The sequence below is a fragment of the Acomys minous genome, assembly GCF_964271855.1.
Source record: "Acomys minous genome assembly, chromosome: 1".
Lineage (NCBI taxonomy): Eukaryota > Metazoa > Chordata > Mammalia > Rodentia > Muridae > Acomys > Acomys minous.
Genome location: NC_140483.1, coordinates 113,183,765 through 113,209,133, shown reverse-complemented (window position 1 = coordinate 113,209,133; position 25,369 = coordinate 113,183,765). Strand labels below are relative to the sequence as shown.

Below are 25,369 nucleotides of genomic sequence, written 5' to 3'. Positions count from 1 at the left end.
ATAAGGGAATGTTAATAAGAAATATATAAAGTATATAATAAGAAATATAATAAAGTATATTGCATTAGATAAAAATGTTTTCTGTGTGGTTTTGTTTTATCTGTTTACCAATACTAAAACTGGAATCTAATAAGGTTCTGTGTATTTATGTAAGACAGGCAAACAGCAGAGTATGGTGGTGTTCTATCTGAGATACACAAGAGACAATAGAAGCTTTATGAAAACAGAAACATCTTTAGTACCTGATTGATCAGATAATATTTAATTTTGCATTAGTGTAATCAGTGCAGTTCATTTAATATATACATAAAAAGCAGCTGAGTTAGACATAGCCTAGTATGCCTTTTAATGTGAGGATTCTGTCATTAGCTTTGGCTGTTATGCTTTTTAATGTAACAGATTTCCTCCTAGGAGTCCTTACAGATTTGCACAAATCCCCTAAAGTAATTTCCTTTGAAGTTTTTGGAGATAAACCTAAAAAAATATTTTTTATAATTTTAATAACTAAAAATATTGCATTTTTTACTCTTTGAAGTAAATTTAACAAATCTCTCACAGCCCCAAAATCTATCAAAAGTCATAATAATCAACTGATAAGAGACACAAAAAGAAAAAACACTTCAGAAATATGACCAATATAAAAGAGTACTATGTGCAAAATATATGTTTTGTAGTTAATACTTTAAAAATATGTATTGCTGGGCATGGTGGTACACACCTTTAATCCCAGCACTTGGGAGGCAGAGGTAGATGGATCTCTGTGAGTTCAAGGCCAGCCTGGTCTACAAAGCGAGTCTAGGACAGCCAAGGCTACACAGAGAAACCCTGTCTCAAAAAAAAAAAAAGTATATTGACAAATAAGAGTATACATTTGAAATAATTAAATGAAAGCAGTAAATTATTTCATCCATGCTAGCAATAAGTACAGGGATTACTATTTCTTAAAATAAAGATTATTCCAAGCCTAAAGAGAATGGAAATTCAAATTCAAGTATAAACAGCAATCAGCACACTGGCATAGAGCTTACGTTTCCTTGGAAATAATGAGCACATGAATAATGGGGTATTCTCACACTTTTGGGCCTCAAAATAGCCCTTTCTCCTCCCTGCTAAAGATAATACTGCACTGTTAAACAAATCTTAAACTTGTCACAATTTAGGTTATTGTTATTAGTGTGAACTGGCTGCGTGAACCACTTTATTTTGATCAAAAAGTGTTTCTTAGAATTGATAATTTTACAGGAATACCTTCAGAGAGGAGGACATATATAGCTAGATTTATTTTTTACTATATAAACCATTGATTTGCTGTGCTCAGCTATACATGCTATTCAGACAAAAGTCTACAACTACCAGAGATGTCACATACAATTCCATAAAACTCTTTCTGAAGAAAGAAATTTTGACATTTTGTTTTATAAAAAAATAAAAAGTATACCTCATCCTTTTTTTAAAAAAAATGTACATCATTGATTATTTTGGGAAAGTCTGTCAAAAACTCACCAGATAACCTCTGTGATTATTTCCATCTATAAATTAGCTGTTTTCATTTTGGAATACTTTTAATCATCACACATTTTGTCTGTTGAGATGAATGAACTTGGTCCTTTAAATATAATCTTTATTGGTATGCCAAAAAAAAAAAAAACTTTAGAGCTAAAAATAAAGTCTATTTGTAAGTTACTTACTCTTTCTTTTTTCTAACATAGCTTTTCCTTTCCGGTGCACGCGATGAGAGATCCCAGGTAACCTAGCAGGAAGCAAGTACTTTTGGATGTCATAATTTCCTGGTTTAAATGGCTCCCTTCCGGCTGCCACCACAGCTCCAGAGCTCAGTATCACTGCCTGGAGACTAGGAACCTAGAAAAAAATCAGAATCACTGTTCTCACATGAACAAGTACTGTCCTCTCCAGTCAGTATATTTATAACTTTGAATGGCTCAATTTGACAGGCTCCCCAGATTGAAAGAAATAATAACCAAGCATATTTCAGATGCTAATTATGGACATAAAATAATCTAGGCCGGTTGGAGGATGGGTGTAACCAGACCAGGCACACTATTGGGCCTGCATTCTAGCTAGAAGGTGACATGCAAGTTTTCTGGCATAACTAAAGGAATCTTTAAAAAGCTATGTGGTATTTCTGGCCAAAATCTAATTCTAGTCATGTGCCTCTCAATCCAAAGTGAACTGGGAAAGGGCCTGGTGGAATAGCAAGCAGGTCTAGAAGGTGATTTCTTAGCTCCAGACCTGTCACAGGGACACTAGAAAAAGGCTTTTTCTAGATAGGAAAATGCCATTCCCTTCCGAGAAAAATTGTAAAAATCATATTTTTTAGCAAAGCACAATCAGTATTAAAGGATAAGAGAAGAGGAGAATGCAGGTGCCTGCCAATCCAATGACCTGTCAGATTGTGACAGGAAAAAAAAGACTACTAGAACATCTATACAGGCACGTGCAGATGCATAAGCTCATGTTTACACACACACACATGCACACATGCACACACGTACGCACGTGCACACACATTCACTCACACACGCACACAGAAGATGACGTGGTGTCACCAGAACACTCACTTTTCTTCCATCTGTTGCATACAGCTTGGCCACCGGACACTGCATGACCTGTGTCAGGTACTGAAGAAAGGCCTCGAAGCTCTGAGTGACCCTCCGACTAAGAAGGACCACACGCCTGGTCTTTGGGTCACCGTTCCGGAAGACCACAAGCCTCCTTGGGGCACCGAGCATTCCAAGAGCAGTGGTGGCCACAGTGGAAGCAGCGGAACGGAGGTGCACATGCGTGCTTATAGAGCGGCTACTGAGCCAGGGCCGAGGGCGCCTGCGGGCCTTGTCCAGGTCAACGGGCAGCACCTTCCTATTGTGGGAGCACAGGTAAGACTGGCCGTCCTCCAGCTCCTCCAGCCTGGTGATGCTGTGCCTTCCACGCGGTGTGCTGATATTCCTCACCCCAAACGGCAGGGGTACCTTCCTGGATAAATTGTCCAGTAGAGCATCAAAGGTCTTAAAGGAACGAGGGTTGACCACCACCCTCACACCGCCAAACTGAGGGTCTCCGCTCTTGTAGAAGCTGATGCGTTTAGCCACTACAGGATGAGTGACATTTGAATGGCGAGGAGAAGGAACTTGACCTTCAGAAGAAGTCATATGAACCATGGAGAAAGTAGTAGAAGGTGTCTCGCTCATTTTGCATGAGACCTAAAGAGGGCAGGAATGACTTATTTCCACCATGTTCTGTAGCTATACCGCTAAGACTATATGCTAATACTAATACTTGCTAGTTATAGCTGGAGACATTCATAAGAGTGCTAGAGTTATATTTATGAAATATTAAATATATTTATTAGCTAAATATACTTATTAAGTTTGAAAGACAGTGTTAAGACACTACCAAAATAACTGAAACTGGGAGATTTAATGCAATGATAGAGTCGCTTGCCTTGCTCAAGGCCCTGAGTTGGGTCCTCAGCTGGGGGTGGGGAGGAGAATAAGGACATCGATGGTTAAATTTTTAGTATAGCACATTGGCACTTAAAAAGATGAACGTAAACAAGTTATGGTATGTATGTCAACACAGCAGAACCCTATGCAGCTGAAGGGTCTGAATTTTTTTTTTGTCATAGAAAGATAATTCATGGTATATAATTGAATGAAGACCTTATTACCAAGTTTCTATAACACAGGTTTGTATGGGTGCGGTAGAATAAGGTGGAAAAGACAATTTATTAGATATTGGTGTATCTAGTGATTTGGTTAAAGCACTGCCTGTACGGCCTGTTTCTTAAGCTTGGCTTCACTTGCTGCCAGGAACAGAATGACCTAGAAGAATAACTGAAACAATGGACGGTTGCCCTAACAACCGGCAAAGTGCTGCATAGGCTGCTGTAGGAATTTGCTGGCTTGCCCAGCCTGCCTTGTGGTTTTAGGGTATAAAAGCATACAAATTGGCCCGGGGATCAAAGCCTTTCGGGAGCTATCCTGGCTTTGGTCCAGCGGTGGCATCTCCCCTCTTCTCTCATTGCCTTATTCCAGACAGATTCACACAACATTCCTGGAAGTCCCTCAGCGAACTCTCCTTCACCATAACCCCTGATAGGTCAGCTGCTGCTCTGGGGCCCTGAAGTCGCTGGGACTGAGAAATGTGCACCCCAGCTGGGATTCCAGCACCCTCTTCCGGTGGCTGAGGGAACTGTAAGACTCAGAATCAGAGCCTCTAAGTATATGAAGATGAGACTGGCCTGGGACTTGTAGATCAGGTAAGGCCCCTGAGAGACAGGCAGGAAGAGCCTGTGTGCACTGGGTCACCTGCAGGAGACTGCATTTAATGACGGAGTACTGAAATAGCACTGGTCTCCAAGGAAAAGGTAGGTTAGTCTCCTGTGAAACAGACTGGGAATTTACAGTGAAACCGACTAACTTCTGGATGGATGGCGAATGAGCGTGTGAAGACTCGCGGTGGTCTCACAGCTCTGTGGCTGTGCGATCTGACTGGGCTCCACCCTGGGGTTTGGCTGAGGTTGTTTCACCTAAATGGGCACTCGCCTTCTGTGAAAGGTGACTGAGCACAGGGGCATACTGAGCCCTAAGGTAAGACCTCTTAAGTCACTTTGCGACAGGCACCTGCTTGAGGGAGAAGGCAGTCTTCTTGGGCCCTACAGACTACAGGAGGCTAGGCACATAGACACTCCATCAACACTTGGTTATGGAGTATTTCTCTTCACGGGGTCTGCAACATTCCAGTGTGAGACTCGCACAGCCTCACAGACCGTCAAGCCTGAAGAACCAAGGAAGCATCCCCAATTAGCTTTTCCAGAGGACGAACTCTTGCACATGATGCAACCTCCCAACTGGCTCCAATTCTCAGCGCCACATGGAGCCAAGGCAGTCCCAAGACCACCTGATCTTGCCCGCTCAGTGACGTCCACCCTGACGCACTGCTCACCAACCTCGGCCAGGCTGCCAGGTGTTCCGAACTCCAGCTGGCTGTGTTGCAAGGAAGAGCTTGTCCCAGTGTGTTAACTGGGTGAAACGTTAGGTCCTCCCCTCATCCTTTGCACCCCGGAAGAGATAGTCACACTCCCAGAATCCCCAGAGCTCCTTCACGTAAAAGAAAGAAAAGGAGCAACGGATGAGATAACTGTTGCAAACCAGGGAGCCTGGCTGATTACCACGGAGAGGAAAATAATGTCAGAGGTGACAGCTCCCAGCTTAGTCCGGCAAGCTCGTGAAGCAACCCATCTGGGGAAAACTGCCCTATAAGAACTGCCGCAGAGATATCTGATGGTCTGAGCCTGCCAACACTGACCAAGCAAGCTAGCAAAGTCTGTCTGCAGTGTGCTTGGAACAATCTCAAGCAGCCCCCTTCGCTAACACTAAGTCAGGGGTCCTGCCCATCTGAACGTTAGAAGTGGGCTTTAGTGACAGTCAGTCCAGCAGAGGGTACAGACCCTTGATGGCTGTATCATGAATTTTTTAAAGACTGAGTAGAAGCTTTATCTACGCACACAGAGAATTAACTTGGGGCTTGCACACCTGGGATCACCTTCAATCTTTAGGCTGAGTTGGGAAAATGAATAAAACTTTTAAAAGACTGTAGGCCAAGAAACAGATTTCCTTGACTGCTAATTTTGCTACTTGTATTCTTTTGATTGGATTCCACACCTTGTAAGTGATCTCCTTTTGAGATCCTCTTTGCCTTCCCACCTCTGCTCCTTCCAAAGGACTCAGGGGAACTCCAGGTGTGTGAACATACGCCCACCTTCCCCAGTTCTTGAAAGATCTGGCTGGAAGTTCACAGAAAATTGCTTAAAGTTGCAGGTATCAATCCATATCCACCCGAGGGCCACTGTGCACCGGAGCCAGGAATGGCCTGTGAGAGCTGACAGAGACAAGCCTCTAAAGTTGACCAGCTCAGAGAGGCCTCAGAATGAGATAAACGTCGAAGACAGGAACCACCGAGCGCTATAGCTATGGAGAGTATTTGTGGAATTGCTTCATGTCCAGTTTTGGTTTTCAATGCAAGGGATCTAAATGAGGGCCATTTACAGATTAAACAACCGAGCAACATCCTCAACCACATTTGTAAAAATATTACTAAACTTTGTAAATCTTTAAAAATTAAAAAAAAAAAAAAAACGTAGAATTTCAAAAAAAAAAATCACAGAAGAGACACAAATCAGAGCTCCTCCAATGGGAAAAGTAAGAGTTTGGCAATTCATCAATTTCATCTGTCATGACCTAACAGTGAGAAGGGGGTGGGGGGGGGCTTGAACTGCAGGTTAACATTTGAATGGAAAGGAACGAGTATCATTAAGACTGTGTCATGATAGCAGGCTACCAAGAAGAGACTTGGTACCCTATGATCATACACAGGGGGAGGAGGTCCCCCTCAGTCACAGTCATAGGGGAGGGGAATAGGGTGAAAGTGGGAGGGAGGGAGGAATGGGAGGATAGAAGGGATGGGATAACAATTGAGATGTAATATGAATAAGTTAATAAATAAAATTTTAAAAAAGAAAATACCAGTTCATACTAGAAATATTATTGTAAAGATTTGATTTTACACTAAAAAAGTATATCATGAAGATTTGTAATGAGTATATGTAGAAGAATATGTATCATTAAGTAAAGAGTGTATCACGGAGATCTGTAATGAGTACACCTAGAAGGATCTGTATCATGAAGTGAAGAATGTATCATGGGCATCTGTAGTGGGTACATTAAAACAGAATCAAATGCCTCCTCTGCAAATTGGAGGAGATGAAGATAAATCATGTCATTGAGCTCAAGCTGAGAACCACTCACTGTAAGTGACAGAATTACTATGAACCTACAAAAATGGAGCCATGTAACTGCTGCATGCACCGCCTGTTCTAAAACAGAAACCAGGGGAGAAGTAAAGAGAGGACTTTTTGTTTGTTTTGTTTTGTTTTGTTTTGTTTTGTTTTGTTTTCGAGACAAGGTTTCTCTCTGTAGCCTCTGGACTCACTTTGCAGACCAGGCTGGCCTCGAACTCATGGAGGTCTGCCTGCCTCTGCCTCCCCAAGTGCTGGGATTAAAGGTGTGCCACCACGCAAGCTGAAGAAAGGTCATTTTAAGCCACAGAGGGATTTCTTGAGGCCAGAATCTGAGTGACAATATTAGAAGGTGTAGAAAGGCTTTTATCTAGAAGTAGGTCTTCTTTTGTAGTATACGTTATTTCTGTTGTTTTTAATCATTTTAACAATTAGTGCCTTTGAAAGCATAAGAAAGCCCTGCAGCCTTGAAGACAAATTGAATGAAAGAGATGAAATTGGTAATACAGAGGTAGCAAAAGGCAGGCATGCACTGTAAATCTGCCTCAAATTGCCTACATAAATATTTGCAAGCTATCATCCAAGACTCCACATACCGTTCCCAAGTGACTTACAAATCTTTACACGCAGCTCCAAAGAGGGGGAAAAAAAAAAGAACATTCTGTGATCAACCTGGCAATGATTTGCCTCTCCCTTTCCCTTCCCCAGAGAGCTAAAGTGATTATAGTTTTTAAGATAATAAAGCTGGCATCGCAGGCAAGTGCGTGAGTAGCTGGGAAATCCAGCTTTTCAATAGAGTCAGCAAAACCGAAACCTCTTCTCATCCTCGGATAATCACTGGCCTGACCTTGGGCAGCTGCTTAATCTCTTTCCCCTCTCCAACTATAAGAAGCTAAGAAGCTGATTCACCAGTGTATGAATACAAGTGGACAGGAAGAAAGACTCCTGTCTGTTCTGTTCACTGTGGCTAACTTAATTGACTGTTTCAGAGAGTAAGCAGAGATGTTATGTCTTCCCAACAAAAAGAAAGGGTAGCTATGTTCATAGCTGCTTTATTCATAATATCCAGAAACTGGAAACAATCTAGATGTCTCTCAGCTGAAGAATGGATAAAGGAACTGGTACATTTACACAGTAGAATACTACTCAACTGTTAAAAGCAGGACATCTGGAAATTTTCAGGCAAATGGATGGAACTACAAAATAATCTCCTGAGTGGGATAACCCACATAAAGACACATTATGCTATGCATGCACTTAGAAGTGGATATTAGTCATATCCTACATGGTAACCATTCTATAATCCACAGACTCAAAGAAGCTAAGTAACAGTGAAGGCGCAAGGGAAAGTGCTTGAATCTCCCTCAAAAAGGGAAATAAAATAGACATGCAAAGTGGATAAAGAGAGAGAACTGGGTGGAAGAGGGGTGGGAAGGGAAAGAAGGGTAGGGAGGGATCAGGTGGGGAGACAGTGGGGGTGGGAGGTGAGTGGGCTGGGAGAGAGAAGGAAAACCAATGGGGTGGCATCTTTGGGACAAGCTGGAGACCCATGACAGGGTAGGCTCCTGGGAGAGTGTTGGGGTGATGTAGCTGAGACTCAGCAGCAGGGAATATGGAGAGTGAAATGGCCACCTCCTATACCCAGGCAGGAATTCCAGTGGAAGGAGTAGGACACCGACATGCCCATAAAACTTTCGTTGCAAAGTTGGCCCTACCTATAAGATGTGCAGGGATAGAGATGGAGCAGAGATTGAGGGAAGGGCCAAACAATGACTGGCCCACCTGGAGACCCACCCTGTGACCAGAGAGACAACCACTGATGCTGTTAATGATACTCTGCTATGCTTGCAGACAGGAGATTAGCATAAATGTCCTCTGAGAGACTCCATCCAGCATCAGATCAAAACAAATGCCGAGACCCACAGCCAAACATTAGGTGAGCTCTGGAGTCCTGTGGAAGAGTTGGGGGAAGCGTAGAGGGATGCTGAGGGAACAAGAACCCCACACAAAGTCCAACAGAGTCAGCTAACCAAGGACTATGTGGGCTCACAGAGACTGAACCACCAACCAAAGAGCATGCATTGACTGGACGTAGGTCCCCTACAAATATGTAGCTGATGGATACCTTGGTCTTTATAGGGGTCCCCTAGCAATTAGGACAGCAGCTGTCTCTGACATGGACTCTGTTGTTGCCTGCTTTTGCATCACTTTCCCCAACTGAGCTGCTTTGTTGGGACTCAGTGGAAGAGGAATCACTTAGTGCTGGTGCAACTTAATGTGCCAGGGCAAGTTAGGACGGGGAAACTCCCTTTTTCTGAGGTGGGGGGGGGGGGATATGGAAGAAGATGGGAGGGCAGGAATGGGAGGAGAGGAGGAAGGATGCTATGATAGAAATGTAAAATGAATAAATAAACTAAAACAAATTTTAAAAGAAAGGGTAAATGTCAGAGGAACCAGTTGCACCATTCACCTTGGTCTGGTCACTATGTATCGTGTTGGCTTGAGATGTCACACTATCTCTCATAAATATGTGCAATTACTCTATGTCCACTTTTAAATGTCCTTCACTATTTAAATAAAAAATTTCAAAGCCCTTTATCTCCAATTATTTTTAGTTGGTTCACGTGTATGTTTATTTGAAGATTCATAAATAGACAGTTGAGACAAATTTCTACCTTTTTTTGGAAAAGTTAAATGCATCTCTTTGTAAGGGCCTTGCAAAGATTTTAATGTTTCTAGTCTTCTGCATCTTGCTGTTTGAAACCCTGTGAACTTGATGGCCATTTGGGAAACATATTTGTACATGGTGAAGGTTTTTGAAAAGCTTTACATTTCTTCACTTTGGGGGCTAACAAACTATGCAGAAAAGTTTATACCTGGACCAATAAGGGAGAAAATGTAAGACAAAGCCCAATAGAGAAAGAGCTAATACCCTCCCCTACCTTTTTCTTATTCCATTACTGCCAGTTCTGTTTTGTGCCTAATCCATAATGGGCAAGCTGAAGAGTACCGTGCTGTGGAAGATGCCAGACACACAGCAGTGGAATAAACCACTGGTGGAAATTTTAGGTGGCTGTGTGGTTTTGCACTCATAGAAGTCAAGCTTAGGAGCCCATGGTGATGAACGCCCTGTGTGAATAACACAGACATAAGGAAGATCCAGCATTAAATAAAAGGTTCTGTCCCCATTTCAGTACAGAATACAATCGCTGGGCAAGAGGTTACAAACCAAATTCTTTTCCAAGGAAGTGGGTCAGACCTTGCCCATTTTAATCATGCACCTCTCTGAGAATCCATGAACATTAGTGGTGTAATTCAGGAGTGACCTGATGATGTATTTGAGTGTCAAGGAAATACTCATGAAGAGATGTCTAGTCCAAACTGAAAGCAGTAAACAGAAGGTAACACTTTCCAGAGGAAATCTATGGAAAGCGTAAATGCCAGATGCAGAGTAGGGGTCCAGTGCCCTCAGGAGGAAAGGGAAGCTGGCGCATCATGTGGCCACCACACAGGAGCAAGACCAGCTACATGAGCGCTAAGTCTTGATGGCAAAGTGTGCCATTTGACAACTGTGCTTCTGTTTTAGTTTATAAAACTAATCAAAGTTTGGATAGGAAAGTTTTCCTCCAAGCATTTTCTAACACGCCCTCTGAGATTGGAATAAAGTGTGGACTTACCAAGAAAACAAACCAAGTGATCCGTTCAGCTTGCACTGAGGAATAAGTGGAGATAGAGGAAATGAGGAAACCGGAATCTTAAGAACTGAGCCATCTCCCCAGCCCTTTCTCTCTCTTTTTTATGGAAAGATCCAAAAATGTAGATTTTCACCAAAAGTAATTTTATAAAGTATTATTTCAGGTGAAAATGTTCATCTGGAAATACTGAAGCATTTGTCTTAATAAAGGAGAGAATTAATCAGAAAAAGAAAAAAAAAGAAACTGGAATCTTGAGACGTGCTTCTTTCCTCCCCACTGACTCCCCAGAACAAGGAAGATGACTAAGAATTTATTTGCCCCCCCAGCCCAATTTACACTAAAATTGGCTGCTAATGATGGGATAGCATGCTGCCAATATCTTCTCTCCTCTGTTCAGAACACTTTTGATGCCAAAAGCTAGACAATGGAGCAATTATGAATCCTTTGTAAGATTAAGGAGGAAAATGTAATTCCGTCTGGTTCACCAGGTTTCGCTGTGGTTATGCTTGACTGGCCAGTGCTTGGCCCAGGGAGCAGTACATTTAACTCTGTGCTGCTCAGACCTGAACAGTTGCCTCTGTCAATGTGGCGCATCTGGTCCCCCCAACCCGTATGGAAAACTAAATGATGGATCCACAAGATGCATATGTCATTTCACTAATTATACTTTCAATTTAATTTTCTAGCACATGGTAAGAATTCAGGCACTTGAGGAATGGTGATGTAGAAAACTGGTAAAAAAAAAAAAAAAAAAAAAAAGAACAATACAGGCCGTAAACTTTAAACCCCTACCCAGATCTAGACAATGGACAGAACATTCTCCACAGTAGAGTGGAGAGTGGGGTATGACTTTCTCACGTACTCTGGTGCCTCACATTTGACCATGTCCTCTGGAGGGGGAGACCTGGTGGCACTCAGAGGAAGGACAGCAGGTTACCAAGAAGAGACTTGATACCCTATGAGCATATACAGGGGGAGGAAATTCCCCTCAGGAACAGTCATAGGGGAGGGGAATAAGGGGAAAATGGGAGGGAGGGAGGAATAGGAGGGTACAAGGGATGGGATAACCATTGAGATGTAACAAGAATAAATTAATTTTTAAAAAAAGAAAACTAGTAAAAAGCAGAAGGTTTATTGTCAGGGCAATTCACAGATGATATTGTAGCAAAGTTTGTTTCATCCCAACTTTCCATAGCCCTATTGGACAGGAGGGAAGAGAAACCCAGAGAAAAGATACAGTACTTACTGTGGTAGTCATAGCACTTGAATGATAAACAGATTTTTTTCATTAACACATTGAAGCTTTCTATGTTAAATAGGTAATGCTATTATAAGCAAAAATACAATAAAACTTCCTCATATCTCTCCAACCTGGAATCACAATTTCCTGACACTAAAGCTTTCTCTTACTTCAATATCAGCATACTCAGAAATTGCTGTCAGATCTGAGTAACAGACTGTAATAATTAGTAACATTTATTTTTCTACTGGTTAATGATAAAAGAGTGGCTTGCAATCTAACTGTGAAAGGGGAAAAAAACAAAATAAAATGAACAAAGCATAAATTTAGAAGAAATATTTTATATAGCTTTCTACTTACCAGAACTTGAACCCTTCTTTATGAAGAAAGAACTGAGTCGTTTGAGTGGATCATGTAAACGTCACTGAATATGCAACCAGCTTGTTTCGTGTAAAGAAACAAATGTCTCTGTATTTATCATTAGCATGTGCACTCGGGGATTGGGTACAGCCAATTAGTTTAATCCAAGGTGATGTTAATCACCAGAAAGAGCTCACCTCCAGGCTGCCACAGCCGGGGAAACAAAGTGGCTCCTAGCACGCTGAGAGTCTGAAGTCTCCCTGTTAAGAGTCTTGCTTAGATTGTCTCTCCTACAGGCATCATTTTCTGCAGAAAGTACTGCAAATATCTCTCTTCTAATTGCCTCATTTACTTATGTTTAAAAAAAAACTTATGCTGCTAAAAAAAATGGTCTGTCATTGAATCTTTCTTTTGGAGTGGGAGGTTGTTCTTTTTCTCTGTTTGGCTTTTCAAAATTTCTGTGGCCAGGGATACATTGTATGAGAGAAGAACAAAGAAAGAAAGAAAGTAGGAAAGGCTTAAGAGTGGACATAGAAAAACCACAAAGATAATCAACCCCGGTGAAAAATACAGCTGAGAGCTTATACTGGCACCTGAAATGACTCTACGAAATTAAGCCAAGCAGCGTTTCCTGCTGAACCTGACAGCCCTGACAGCCCTGACAGCCCTGAAAGCACAGCAGATCCCCTGCACACAAGAGGGTAATTCACCATAGGCTAAAAAATGCAGGGAAATACGGGCAACCCGGAAAGACCCCCATTCCTGCTTGGTGTTACCAGATCATGGAACTTTGAGTTACCTATTATAATAGTCCAATTAATTTTCCTTCTTGTTTAAAAAATAATAATTATTATATCTTTTCCCCCTTCCCTCTCCTCCCTCCAACCCCTCCCGTCTGTTCCACTTTGGTCTCTTTCAAATTCATGGCCTCTTTTTCTTTAATTGGTGTATGTGTGTGTGTTCCTAAGCATATAAATACAACCTGTTCAGGCTGCATAATGCTATTGGTAAGTGTATGTTTTCATGGATGACAATCTGCTATTGTACAATCAGCCAGTGTGCTATTCCCTGGGGAGAACTATTGCTCCAACTTTCAACATTTCTTTATTGTAGCTTTTAGTTTTTGCGTATGGTTAAGGCCCTGTGCACTCTCTCCCTTCCGGGTAAGCATGTCTATTGTGGTAGTTCTTGTTCAATTCATGTTTGGACAGCCATGTTGGTGACACACCATAGGTGTAGCTTCTCTGACATTTCTAGGAGACATAATCTCACAGAAAACCTCCTATTTCTCTGGATCTTACAGCTCTCTAACTGGACTTAAAGCCCAGTTAATAACAGGGAAATCATACCTAGTACTGGAAACCTAGCCAACTATCCACAGCTAGGGAAGCCACATGTCTTAGAGTTTAACATACAACCATCAATTTACTAAGCCAAGATGATACCTAACTACATTTTAAATATGCATCCCTACACGTGCAAGTAAGTGTCGTTCTCACCCCTCATCAAGGAAATTTTCCAGCAGATGAAGACCATTACAGAACACTACAACCAATCAAAATGCAGAGTTGTGGAGCCCAGTCCTAACTGATGAGTCATTCTTTGATAGATGATTGTGAGATGCTATTTACTCATGATAGTGACAAGAAAAAGACACAGAACTTTTTCATACGATTTATCTAGTCTTTACTATGACCACAGCAGGTGGAATTATAACGCACGTGGCTGCAAGTGTAAACGATGTGGCTACTCAGCAAAGCATGCCATAGCAAGGCCACTGCTTCTGCACTCCTCTGCTACTGCTTAATCAGAAAGGAGTTTGAGTATGTTACCCATGAAGTCTCGTATAATACTCCCAACCCTTCTAAAGGCTAACTGACTGAAAGTAGCCTCACCTAATCGAGTCTCCCACTGGGCTTCCTACCTGTGCACTGAATAAGAAAGTTCCCTGGGAGGGAAGAACCAGGTTAAGCATGTGGTCCAGATGATTGTCTCCAAGCACATCACGGTGTGCTTCACCTATTCATACTGACTTTGTCACAAGCCACCTATTGAAAGGGGAGAGAAGGCATGGAAAACAGAGAAATGTAGACAAGAGGAGCAACGGTGTTTAACTTGATATAAACTAACTATAGTTATCACTGTCCATGTAGCCATAATTCATGAACCAACAAGAAATCTGTGTTTTCCATGTCCCCTGGATAGGGAGACCTGGTGGCACTCAGAGGAAGGATAGCAGGCTACCAAGAAGAGACTTGATACCCTATGAGCATATACAGGGGGAGGAAGTCTCCCTCAGGCACAGTCATAGGGGAGGGGAGTAAGGGGAAAATGGGAGGGAGGGAAGAATGGGAGGATACAAGGGATGGGATATCCATTGAGATGTAACAAGAATAAATTAATAAAAAAGAAAGAAAGAAATCTGTGTTTTCATGGTGGCATCATTATCAGCTCCAATTCAAAGTGCAGTTAAAGAATTCAGGTTAGATATGGCCTGCATAAGTAACATTTCTAGTTTTATCATTGATCCTACAGTTTGTGGGTGATAAACAGCTCACATGTATCTGTTGTATTTCAACACTGAAAGAACGCCAAGTGCCAAAGGATTATGTAGGGGCCTCTTAAGAAAGGTAAAACTTCTTAATTATATGGCTGCAGAAAGCAGGCTGTTTTTTTCTTATATTTTTGGTTGTGAGCCTAGCCTTTAATGGCTGAGCCATCTCTCCAGCCTAGGCTGTCTTTTTTTAAGTGTCTCCTGTAGTACACACTACACTCCCATAAACTCAGTTGAGAATGGAGATCAAGTGTACCTGGTGTCCAGCCCATTCCTCTGTGCTCTCTCAGACACCACAGTGTGTCAAAGACTATGGTTTCTGCGAAGCTGGTGCTTTGTAATGCCAATGATCCTAGACCAATATTTGATTAATGAGTCTGGAGAACTCCAGAAGCCTCTATTCAAGAATTCGCATTAAGCATCATCCCTCTGACACCTTCAACAGTCATGAGACTGCCTATTTGTCACCTCTGTATTCATAAATCTTGTCTGGTTCCTGATGACATTATAGTCCAGTCATGAGGAACAAGGTGGCAGTGCTTATTCGCTCTTTGAAGTTGATCAAACTTCGGTTGAACTGCTTCCTCCTCAGTTTAGTTTTGTAACCTTGGTCTAGTCACTTAATTTCTCTATGTCCTACTCCCCTTGTTATAACACATGCAGCAATGCGTACTTTATAAGCTCGAAGGGTGGGTCAAATAAATAATGTATGCAGTTGTCCCTCTCTGTGCGTGAGGAGTTGATTTCAGGACCCCTGACCCCTCCAGACACTAAGTTCTACAGGATCTCAAGTCTCTTACAGGAAATGGTGTAATGTTTTATATTAACCCATACTTGTCAAGTCATCACTGTTGTACAAATACTGTCTAATGCGGTGTAACGCTATTTGTCAAGTCCTTGTACCATGTTGTTTAAGGCGTAATGACAAGAAAATGTCTCTATATGGTTAGTGCAGATGAAAGCTTGAGTGTTTTTCATTTGCTAAATCTACAAATGAAAAACCTATGGATAGGAGAGCTAACTGAATTCAAGTCAACAGAACTCATCATCATAATAGATGCTCAACAATAAAATAATCATTTTTCCGTATCAGCCTTCTTCTAAAACATACCCCCTGTTCCTCATAGCCTGGAATAAACTGCCCCTATACTCTAGTATGGCATGCAAATTGTGATCGGACACAGGTTTACTATTCTGATTTTGTATCAACCCATGTATCTATTTTGTTTGTTTGTTTTGTTTTGTTTTTTATCCCATGTATCTTACGCCATGGTTTTGACCACTTTTCCTTTTCAATGTGCTCCAAATTTTCGCTTAAGTTCTCTTTTCTTCCTTATTTTCATTCCTGTATTTTTTTTTTTTTTTTGCACTGAGGATTGAAACCAGAGCCTCATACAAGTACCCTACCACTAAGCCTTATCCCCGGACTCTGCACCATCTCTCCTTTACTTTGTCTGTGTTGTGTAGCAATTTCCTCTAAGCCTGAAACTTTGTATCTCCTGGGGAAGCCCCTTAAAACAGAAGGTAAACAACTCAAAGGAGCTTCAAGAAGTCCCTGAAACAGACCAGATTCACTAGACCCTTCCTTCCCAGAAAAAGACACCTGAGAGTCTCTCTCAAACAACTCAAGCTGCAAAGAAGATTCTGAGATGAGCCAAGATGAAAAGAAGCTACCAGCTTCAGGGAAGAAGCCTAAACCAGCTGAGCTACCTGGAACAGATTTAGACCAACTTGAGTCACATGGAAAGGACATTCTCCAACCTGCTGAGCTGGCTGCAGGCTGTGCAGTATGCTCCAGGTCCTCAGCTTGTGTAAGATGTCACCCATGTTGGCATGGGCTTTGATCATGCAGCTGTCTTTGCATCATTTCTTCTCCTGTAACTCCTTACCCACATTCTTGTAAGTAACCCCAATAAAACTCATTGGCTCACCAAATTGGACTTTAGTAGTATCTAAACTTTGTCTGTCATGGGGTTCCTATCTTGGGTGAATAGACATGTGTGTTGCCTCTCCCCAGAAAAAAAAAATATCTTGTCACACAAAAGACTGGCTCCTTATCCAAACATCATGATTAATTTTTTTACCACAAATCTCTTTCTTTCTTCAGCTCTGGTTTGTCTTAGAACCTTTTCTTGACTCCTTACCTTTCCACACGACATTGGCATTTTCTGGTGAGCAGAGTGGGTTCCACAGGCTCTTTTCATAAATCAATTCTCCAGAACCTTCTGCGCTGTCCCATCATGAATGACTCCTCAGTCTACACTCTCATTAGACACCAGAAACATACTTATCATCTTGAATTTTCAGGAACATTTCAGTTCCTCCAGTAAATAACTATTAAAGGAACTCTTCTCTGACCACATGTGGAAGCAGAAATATTTTTGTGAATGTGTACTGTGTTATGGAAAAACTGGCCAGTAAAGGGCCAAGCAGAGAGCAAAATGTGGAGAGTTAAGGTTTATTCTATGCTAGTGGACCCAGGCCAAGCTAGCACTCTTGCAGGTCCAGCCCCATCTCCACATGCTGCTCCTTACTGTTTCCATCAGCTGAACAACAGTGTGGCTACCTACACATATATGAGCACCTGCAGATGGTCTGTCCTTCCATTTCATATTCACTGGATGTGGGAAGGTTCAGTGCAGTTAGGCATTGGAATTTCTGCAGTGAAGCTGTCTTCCAAAGGGCGGGATGTAGAGCCTGAAGTAGCCACCTCCTATAGCCAGGCACAACTTCCAGTAGAGGGATAAGAAGACAAACACACCCACAGAACCTTGACCCAATTTTTTGCTGCCTACAAGATGTGCAAGGACAAAACCGGAGTAAAAATTAGGGAAATAGCCAAGCAAAGATGGGGCCCTACTTGAGACCCATCCCATGGGAGAGAACCAATCCCTCACACTATTATTGTTACTTTGCTATGCTTGCAGACAGGAGCCCAGCATAACTGTCCTCTGAGAGGCTCCACACAGCAGCCGGTGGAAACAGATGCAGAGACCCACAGCCAAACATCAGACAGAGCTCAGGGAGTCACATGGAAGAGTTGAGGGAACAATTGGGGGAGCTAGTGGGGTCAAGGACCCCACAAGAAGACCTACAGAGTCAACTAACCTGGGGTGGGGCCATGGGGGCTCACAGAGACTGAACTACCAAGCAAAAAGCATGCATTAACTGATCCTAGGTCCTCTATACATAAGTGGCAGATTTTTCACCTTGGCCATCATGTGGATCCCCCAACAACAGGAGCAGGGGCCCTCTCTGACTCTGAAACCTGACTTTGGATGTCATTCCCCTAACTGGGCTGCCTTGTATGGCCTCAGTAAGAGAAGATGTGCCTAGTCATGCAATGACTTAATATGTTAGGGAGGGATAGTGTGCAAGGGGGACCTCCCGTTCTCTGAAGAGAAGGGAAGAAGAAAATGAGGAGAAGGGTATGGGGAGGGAATGGGGGGAGAGGAGGAGAGGGCCTCGATCAGGTTGTAAAGTGAATGAATAAATTAATTAATTAATGGAGGAGAAAAAGAAAGACAGGCATTTAAAGATGAGGAGAGTGAAAAGAAATTATGCATACAGGGAGAGCTAGAAGTCATCATATATGAAAAAAGACATGGGTTCAGAAAACACCCAATGTCAGGCTTTCTTTTGTAGTCTGGAAAAGAGATATATTACAAATAAAAAGGTAAAGAACATCAAACAGTGAGTAAGAAAGCAAATCTGATATCTAGAGTTCCCATGTTATAAGGTTCAAGCACACTACTTAAAACACACATGCGCACACACACACACACACACACACACACACACACACACACACACACATATAGACATACACTATCAACAGCAACAAGAACACACTAAGGAAAAGTACTTTAAATGAAAGTAAGAAAAACAACAAAAATTACCAGAATATTCTCACATGGCACACAGAGAAGACAAATACTATAGGAATAACAATCTTAAAGGTGATTAAATAAATAAAAGCGGATATGGATAAAGACAATAAAATTATGTATGAACAAAATAAGAATATCAGTTCAGGTAGGAAGTCTAAAAAGAAACTCCAGACAGAAAACATACATGAATTAGAATAACAATTCACCATACAGATGCAAAAAAAGAAAGAAAGAAAGAAAGAAAGAAAGAAAGAAAAAATGAGTGAGCAGAGCTTGAAAAGGCAATGATGAAAATTTTTGAGCTTAAAGGACTTGGAACAAAAGAAATGTGGATGCAACTTAAGGAACTGTAGAGTCCTATCACATTGTAACATGCGTTATAGGAATTTCAGAAGGATAAAAGAGAAGGAAGAGGGTATATTTAAAGAAAAATGGTTGAAATTTTCCCAAATCTAATGGAAGACATGAATCCAAAAATCCAAGAATTTCAACGAATTCAAGTAGGACAAACTAACAGAAATCCACTCTAGGATCCACTCTACCCAAACTGTAGTAATGCAAACACAAAGAGTATTAAGGTCAGCCAGTAGAGCAATTATCAGATACAATAGAATGCTCAATATGAGGGCAGAAATGCATAATGGTGCAGAAAGAAAAAGATTGTCCAATGAAACCATATGCGAGAAAATTAATACATTTTCAAATAAAACCATAGAGTTGATTTCTAATTTTGTGGGTATTTATGAATTTATTAAGTCCTGTTTAAATACTAATAACAGCAGAATCACAGCTGATAGCTAGGAGCCTGATAGCTGCTTGGTGCTTGGGGCTGGGTGCCTCAGCACTTGTCATACCCACAATGGCTGTCTCTCAACGGAGGTGGGGACTGACAATTGGTAGTTGCTCAGTCTTCAAGACGGGGTTCCTCTTTAGTTTCAATCTAGTGCTAGAATCCCGGAAGATTCCAGAAGATCCATTGATTCCCTAGTCCACGATGACTGCTCAGTTCTCATAGCAGCAAAGGGAACAGCAGCAGCAACAGGACAAATTAACTCAGCCACAGCTAAGAAGGCCAAGTAAGCCAAGGGGGGGGGGGGTGACTTTCCTTCTCACACACCGCTTTACCTGGGCTGATACCAGACAGTGCTGTCCACAATAACGGTGCATCTTCCAACATCAAGCAATGCAATCGGGACTGGTGTTTTAGTTTAGGCTCCCTATTCAGGTGAATTCTCATCTCTGGCACGTTGACATTAAAATGAACAGTAGTAATGCTCTGCCTTGCAAGAAATCCTAAGGGTCTTTTGAGAGGAAATAAGAATAGTCAACTAGATTGTATTGCTAAAAGTCCAATCAAATTTGAAACAATAAGGATGGTACTGTAATAAGCCAAGCAGGAAGTCAGGATAACTGAAACCAAGACCATAGGCTGTAGAAATGGCAGAAACATTCTGAGCATTTTGACTGCAAAGCCCAGAACGTTAATGGATAACTGACATACAGACTGCTTATGACTAGTTTGTGAGGAACGATAGAAAACAGTCACGAATGATTAACAGTGTTGTGTGTATCAACAACGTAAAGAATGGAGTAATCATTTATATGGAAAAGATCCTAAAAATCACAGTTGAGGGGGACTGGAGAGATTACGTGACGCTGGCTTCTCTTGCAGATGACCAGGGTTTGATTCCCAGTACCACATAATGTCTCACAACCATGTGTAACTAAGTCCCACACCATCTGATGGATTCATTGGCTGGAGAGATTGTTCCCTGATTAAGAGAACTGACTGCTCTTCCAGAGGACATGGGTTCAGTTCCCAGTGCCCACATGGTGGCCCACACTGTCAATAACTCCAGTCTCAGAGGATCTGACACCGTTTTTGGCCTCCATGGGTACCAGGCGTGCACATGATGAACAGAAATACATGCAGGCAAAACACCCGTATGCGTAAGATAGATTACAGGTGATAGATAGATAGATAGATAGATAGATAGATAGATAGATAGACAGACAGACAGATAGATGAAAGAAAGACAGGAAGCAGACATGAGGATGTTAGGTGTGGTGGCACATGCCTGTTATCCCAGCATTACGAGGCTGAGGCAGAACTAATACAAGCTTGAAGCCAGCCTGGGGTTCAGGGTGAGATTCTGACTCAAGGAAGAAGAAAAAAAGAAGAGGAGGAGAGGGAGGAAGATAAGGAATAGTAAATGAAATTGGAGAAGGGAGAGGCATCAGCCTTCCATACACAGACTGTGTGTTGGGTTCCAGAACAACCAAAAAGGCAGGCGTGGGGGTGATTGAATACCAAGCCAAAGTTCTCAGTTTCACAGAAATTTCAAAAAGGAAAAATTTTTTGTTTTTGTTTTTTCAAGACAGGGCTTCTCTGTATAGCCGTGGCTGTCCGGGACTCCCTTTGAAGATCAGGCTAGCTTCTAACTCACAGAGATCCACCCGCCTCTACCTCCCCAAATGCTGGGATTACAGGTATGCGACACCTCACCTGGCTGACATTTCAAATTTATAATTCTAAAATGCAGAGTAGAACTGAACTGATGATCAACAAAATTCCATAAACAAAACTGACCGGCAGCCTTATCGAGCAGTGCTGGGGCAGTAATAATAACAATAGTAATAGCAATGAGGAGGATGGTAAGCAGCTCCCAGCATGACTCTGTTCGGGCCGGCCTCTGTTTAATGCTTAAATGAAGAGTTTTATTCATTCCTCACAACCCAAGGAAATACAGACTATTATTTTCTGTGCCTCCTAGGTAGAAAAACTGGGGTTAAAGAAAAATTTACCCAAAACAATAAAATAAAAAAAGAAATAGTGAGTTCCTATAACCATGTGGCAGCAATGCTTTTCAACACTGTGTTGTATGTGCTGAGGCCATACTGTAGAGAATAGAATATGGCAGGCTAAAGAGGTGACATGAAAACATTCTGAAGACTTTTGAGCAAGGATAAAACATCCTGATATCATATAATCTGAAGGGGGAGACTATGGTGAGAGGAAACAGTGAGACGTCTCCAAAAACCATTGGGTTGACCGAAGAACAATCAATACAGAAAGAAAACTATTCCCAAACAGTTCCAGAGTAGATCTCAAGTAATATAATAATGGATTTGATAAAAAGGAATAAAACAATCAATGATTTATTTAGTCTTTTAAATAAATAAAGCAATATAATGTTGTAAACTATAATAAACATTATAAAGTAGTAATACAGTGTAAGTGAAGAATCCAGCACAGAGACAGCTAGAAATATTTGCACAAACAGATGACAACATGGCTTTTACTAAATGCTTGTCACATCTGCATTTAAATGGGTAACTTGCATTGTACAAGCCTGGCAAAATTGTGGTTTGATAAACAACATAAAAGAAAGGAAATAGTAAATAAGAACTTGGGCCAATGTGTTTCATTTTTAACATAAAATCTCAGGAAAAAAAAGCATCACTGTACTGTTTTTGCCAAAATAAAGTTATTACTATGTAGTGCTGGAGATTTGGGGAGAGAGGAGAGTAAGAAGAATGGGGTGGCATTCTAGACATAGGGTCCTAGGACAGCCAGGAAGCAGCTATGGGAAATAGTAGTAGGACCACCCATGCAGGAAAATAACCACGATCAAGTCACCCGGCTGCAATTGGTAGGGACTAAGATGAAAAAGATTAGGTTATCCTGAAGGAACAAATAGAAGCAAAACGACACTACAGTTTCACACCTACATGAATGGTTGAGCAAATTAAACTAATCTAAATGTACCATAAACTAAATTTCAAAATGAACCCCAGTACTTGAGAAGCTGAAACAGGAGGATTAAAAGCCAGCCTAGGCTACATTTTTTTTTTTTAAAAAAAATCCTGCTTCATAAAAAGAAAAAAATTAAGGCTATTTCTAATTATTGCACAGTACGAGAATGAAATGCTGTTTGATGTCTAAGAAAGAATTGTCAAAATACAGCCATGCATTTCTTAACAACGGGATGCGCTCTAAGAGGTACCGTTAGGCGGTTCCAGGATTATGCGATGTCACAGAGTGCATCCGCGTAAACTAAGGTGGTTGTGACCACACTAACCTGAATCACCATCACATGCTCATGAATATTGGCATGCAGCCAGCGGCTGCGGCGCTTTATACATTCTAAGAATGCCTTTAAAACTCAAATGAAGACATACAATTTTGTTGCTTGATGGATACTTATTTTTAATTTAAGCCAAATTATTACGTTGTTGCCAGTTGGTCAGAACCTAGTAAGTATTTAATTTAAAAAAAAATAATGAAAAATGGCTTTCTTCATTTCTCCACAGTGTCTCCCTGTTGGAGGGAATGGCCTCGTGTGTGGAGTGTTTTTCAGAATGTGTGGGACACTAGCACAAATCTATTTCATCTTTCCCTGGGCGAGCAAGAAAATGCAGCTGCCCTCAACACACATAACTAACCTAAGACATGTCAACTTACGGAGCAATTCCTAATTATTTTAGCCAAGCAGAACAGCAGAGCTCCTGCCTTGAGTAATCAGCAGAGACTCGGCTTATACTTCTCTGGAAACTAACCAATAATCCTTAAGATGTCACATAAGTTATCAGAAGCATCCTCAGAAAACATAAGTCATTCCTGGTTGCTCCTTGTGCCCTGTCACAGGGGAATACTAAGTTGCTAGCAGCTTCCAATTTACTACAAGGAAACATAGCAAACCTCACTCCATCCAGACAGTACCATTAAGCTCCTAGTTTAGGGCAGTGAGAGAAACGTTCTGCTTAGAGAAAGGAGATTCTGAAATTTTTAAAAAGAAAAGAAAAGAAACTGTATGAATGGAAAGGGATTGTTGTAAGGCTCTTTGTGACAGTGAGAAAAATACGCTGAAATTACTTCGACTGAATCGCACAGCCTGTTGGCTAAGAGCAAGTGAGGCTAAGAGACATTAGCGTCTCTACCTTTGAAGGGTGTGTGGGTGTTCTTTCCCAATCGCAGCTCTATCCCAGGCCTCACCACTGGCTGCACTCACTGAGAGCTTCCCTTCCCTGTCATGTTTTTTTTTTTCCTTTTCATTTCAGCTATGTAAAATTTATAATTCTAGGTTACTTAAACCTAACTTCAATGAGCAACCGAGGGATGGCTTAGCTTAAGCGTGCTTGCTACACCTGCAAGGACCAGGGTCCAGTTCCCAACACCCATGTCTGCCAGTTCATAGCCTCCTGTACCTCCAGCTCCAGGGCATCCAATGTCCTCTGCTAGCCTCCTCGGGTACCGACATTCACATGCACATAGCCACACAAACACACACAGATGCACATAGTTTGAAATGAAAGCTAAAGCTGAAGATAATAATAAACAGCTGGACCTAAGAGCTATGAAGCTGATGTGGTGTTCGCTCTCAGCCACAATTAACCAACTTGTTTTGAGGGCCACACTCATGCTAAGCAATTCTCTATCATTAAACTGCAACATCAGCCAAGAACACTTTTTTTAAAATATCAAACGTGTCCTTTGTTTGGTTTTGTTTTATGAGTCGGGGTCTTACTTCTAGCCTAGCATGGGATGCCCTATGCAACTCAGCAGAGACTCAAATCCAGGATCTTCCTGCCTGATAGTCCCGAGTATGGAATCTCACACAGAGATACACACACATACACTATATTTTAAGTTTATTTTTAAATGGAAACGCCTGAATTCTGGTTTAAATCCTATGCGCCAGTGTTCTCCACTCCTACAATTGATTATCGCCAGTGAACAGCTTCTATCATAAGTACAGTGCCCTCTGGTGGCCGTTTATTTCCTTAGCCTTCTCAAGTCTTTCCTTCCAAGAAACCTAGTGAAAGAAGGGAGTGATTATATAATCTTCCACTGAAGTTTAATCAAAGTTTGAACTTCAATTCTTAATATTTCCTTCAAGACACCATAATAATTGTATTTATGCTTATACTATTTTAATGTACAAAATAAAGTATTTTTCATTAAATAACTCTGTATGTATCACAGATAGTGTTATGGCTTTTCAAAAATGTACCATAGCACATAGCAATGCATTTGTAACAGAGTGTGGGATACTCATAAAGGCAGAGAAACAGAGGAAGGAAAGATGTGCCAGTTCCTGCCTGAATAGACACAGACTGGCTGCCAACAATAAGCTTGTTCAGAGAGGGACTGTATCTCCCAGCCACAGACAAAGAGCTATGTCTCCCATGCACAACAGAGATCTTGGGGCCAGGGGAGGGGGCATTTGGCTTTCCCTGTACCCTCAGCCCTGAGGACTGGTCAGTGTAAAGAGACCTTGTGGTCGACACTGGCTTATGCCCATTTCTACTTGGAGCTGCCAACCCAGGTTCATGGTGAGTAGGGACTGGCTCTGCCTATTCACAGGAGTAGCTCAACCTCTCGATGTCTGCATTGAAGGGTACCCTAGCATGGGCTCCTCTGTTCCTTTCCTAGTGCAGCCACAACCCTTGCCCCTGTGAGCTGGTTTCCTTCCGTGCACAGGTCACAGCAACACATGGCAGATGGCTCTGAGATTAGCCAGGCTTGTGAGTGATTACCGATTAAATTGCTGGTGTGGGGGAGGTAACAAGCCAGTTAATACAAGGAGTAGGAAGCCAGATGATTGGCTGGGACGTACAAGAATATCGCTATAGGTGAGAAGAGCTGAGTGGGAGAAAAGGGAAAGAAAAAAATGGAATCCAGGCTAACAAAACAACAGAAGTGTTTAGAAAAGACCGGTGAAAATAACAGGATGAAAATGAGTCTTTAATAATATACTGTGTAATAAAATGCTGGTTCTAGAATGAATATAAGAGGAAAGATACATTTTGGAA

At 41.7% G+C, this 25,369-nt stretch overlaps 1 protein-coding gene across 1 annotated transcript in view; it reads right to left on the bottom strand.

The window, feature by feature from the left end:
• The window catches only part of RP1 (RP1 axonemal microtubule associated), a 296,647-nt gene extending 272,825 nt beyond the window's left edge, over nucleotides 1-23,822 (bottom strand). Inside the window, exons 1-4 of the mRNA XM_084776855.1 lie at nucleotides 23,762-23,822; nucleotides 4,967-5,117; nucleotides 2,580-3,218; nucleotides 1,689-1,860 (exon numbers count right to left, since the gene is read on the bottom strand). Coding sequence (XP_084632981.1) covers nucleotides 1,689-1,860; nucleotides 2,580-3,206 — 799 coding nt within the window. The 5' untranslated portion in view covers nucleotides 3,207-3,218; nucleotides 4,967-5,117; nucleotides 23,762-23,822. The remainder of the gene's footprint in view (nucleotides 1-1,688; nucleotides 1,861-2,579; nucleotides 3,219-4,966; nucleotides 5,118-23,761) is intronic.
• Between the last annotated feature and the right edge of the window lie 1,547 nt (nucleotides 23,823-25,369).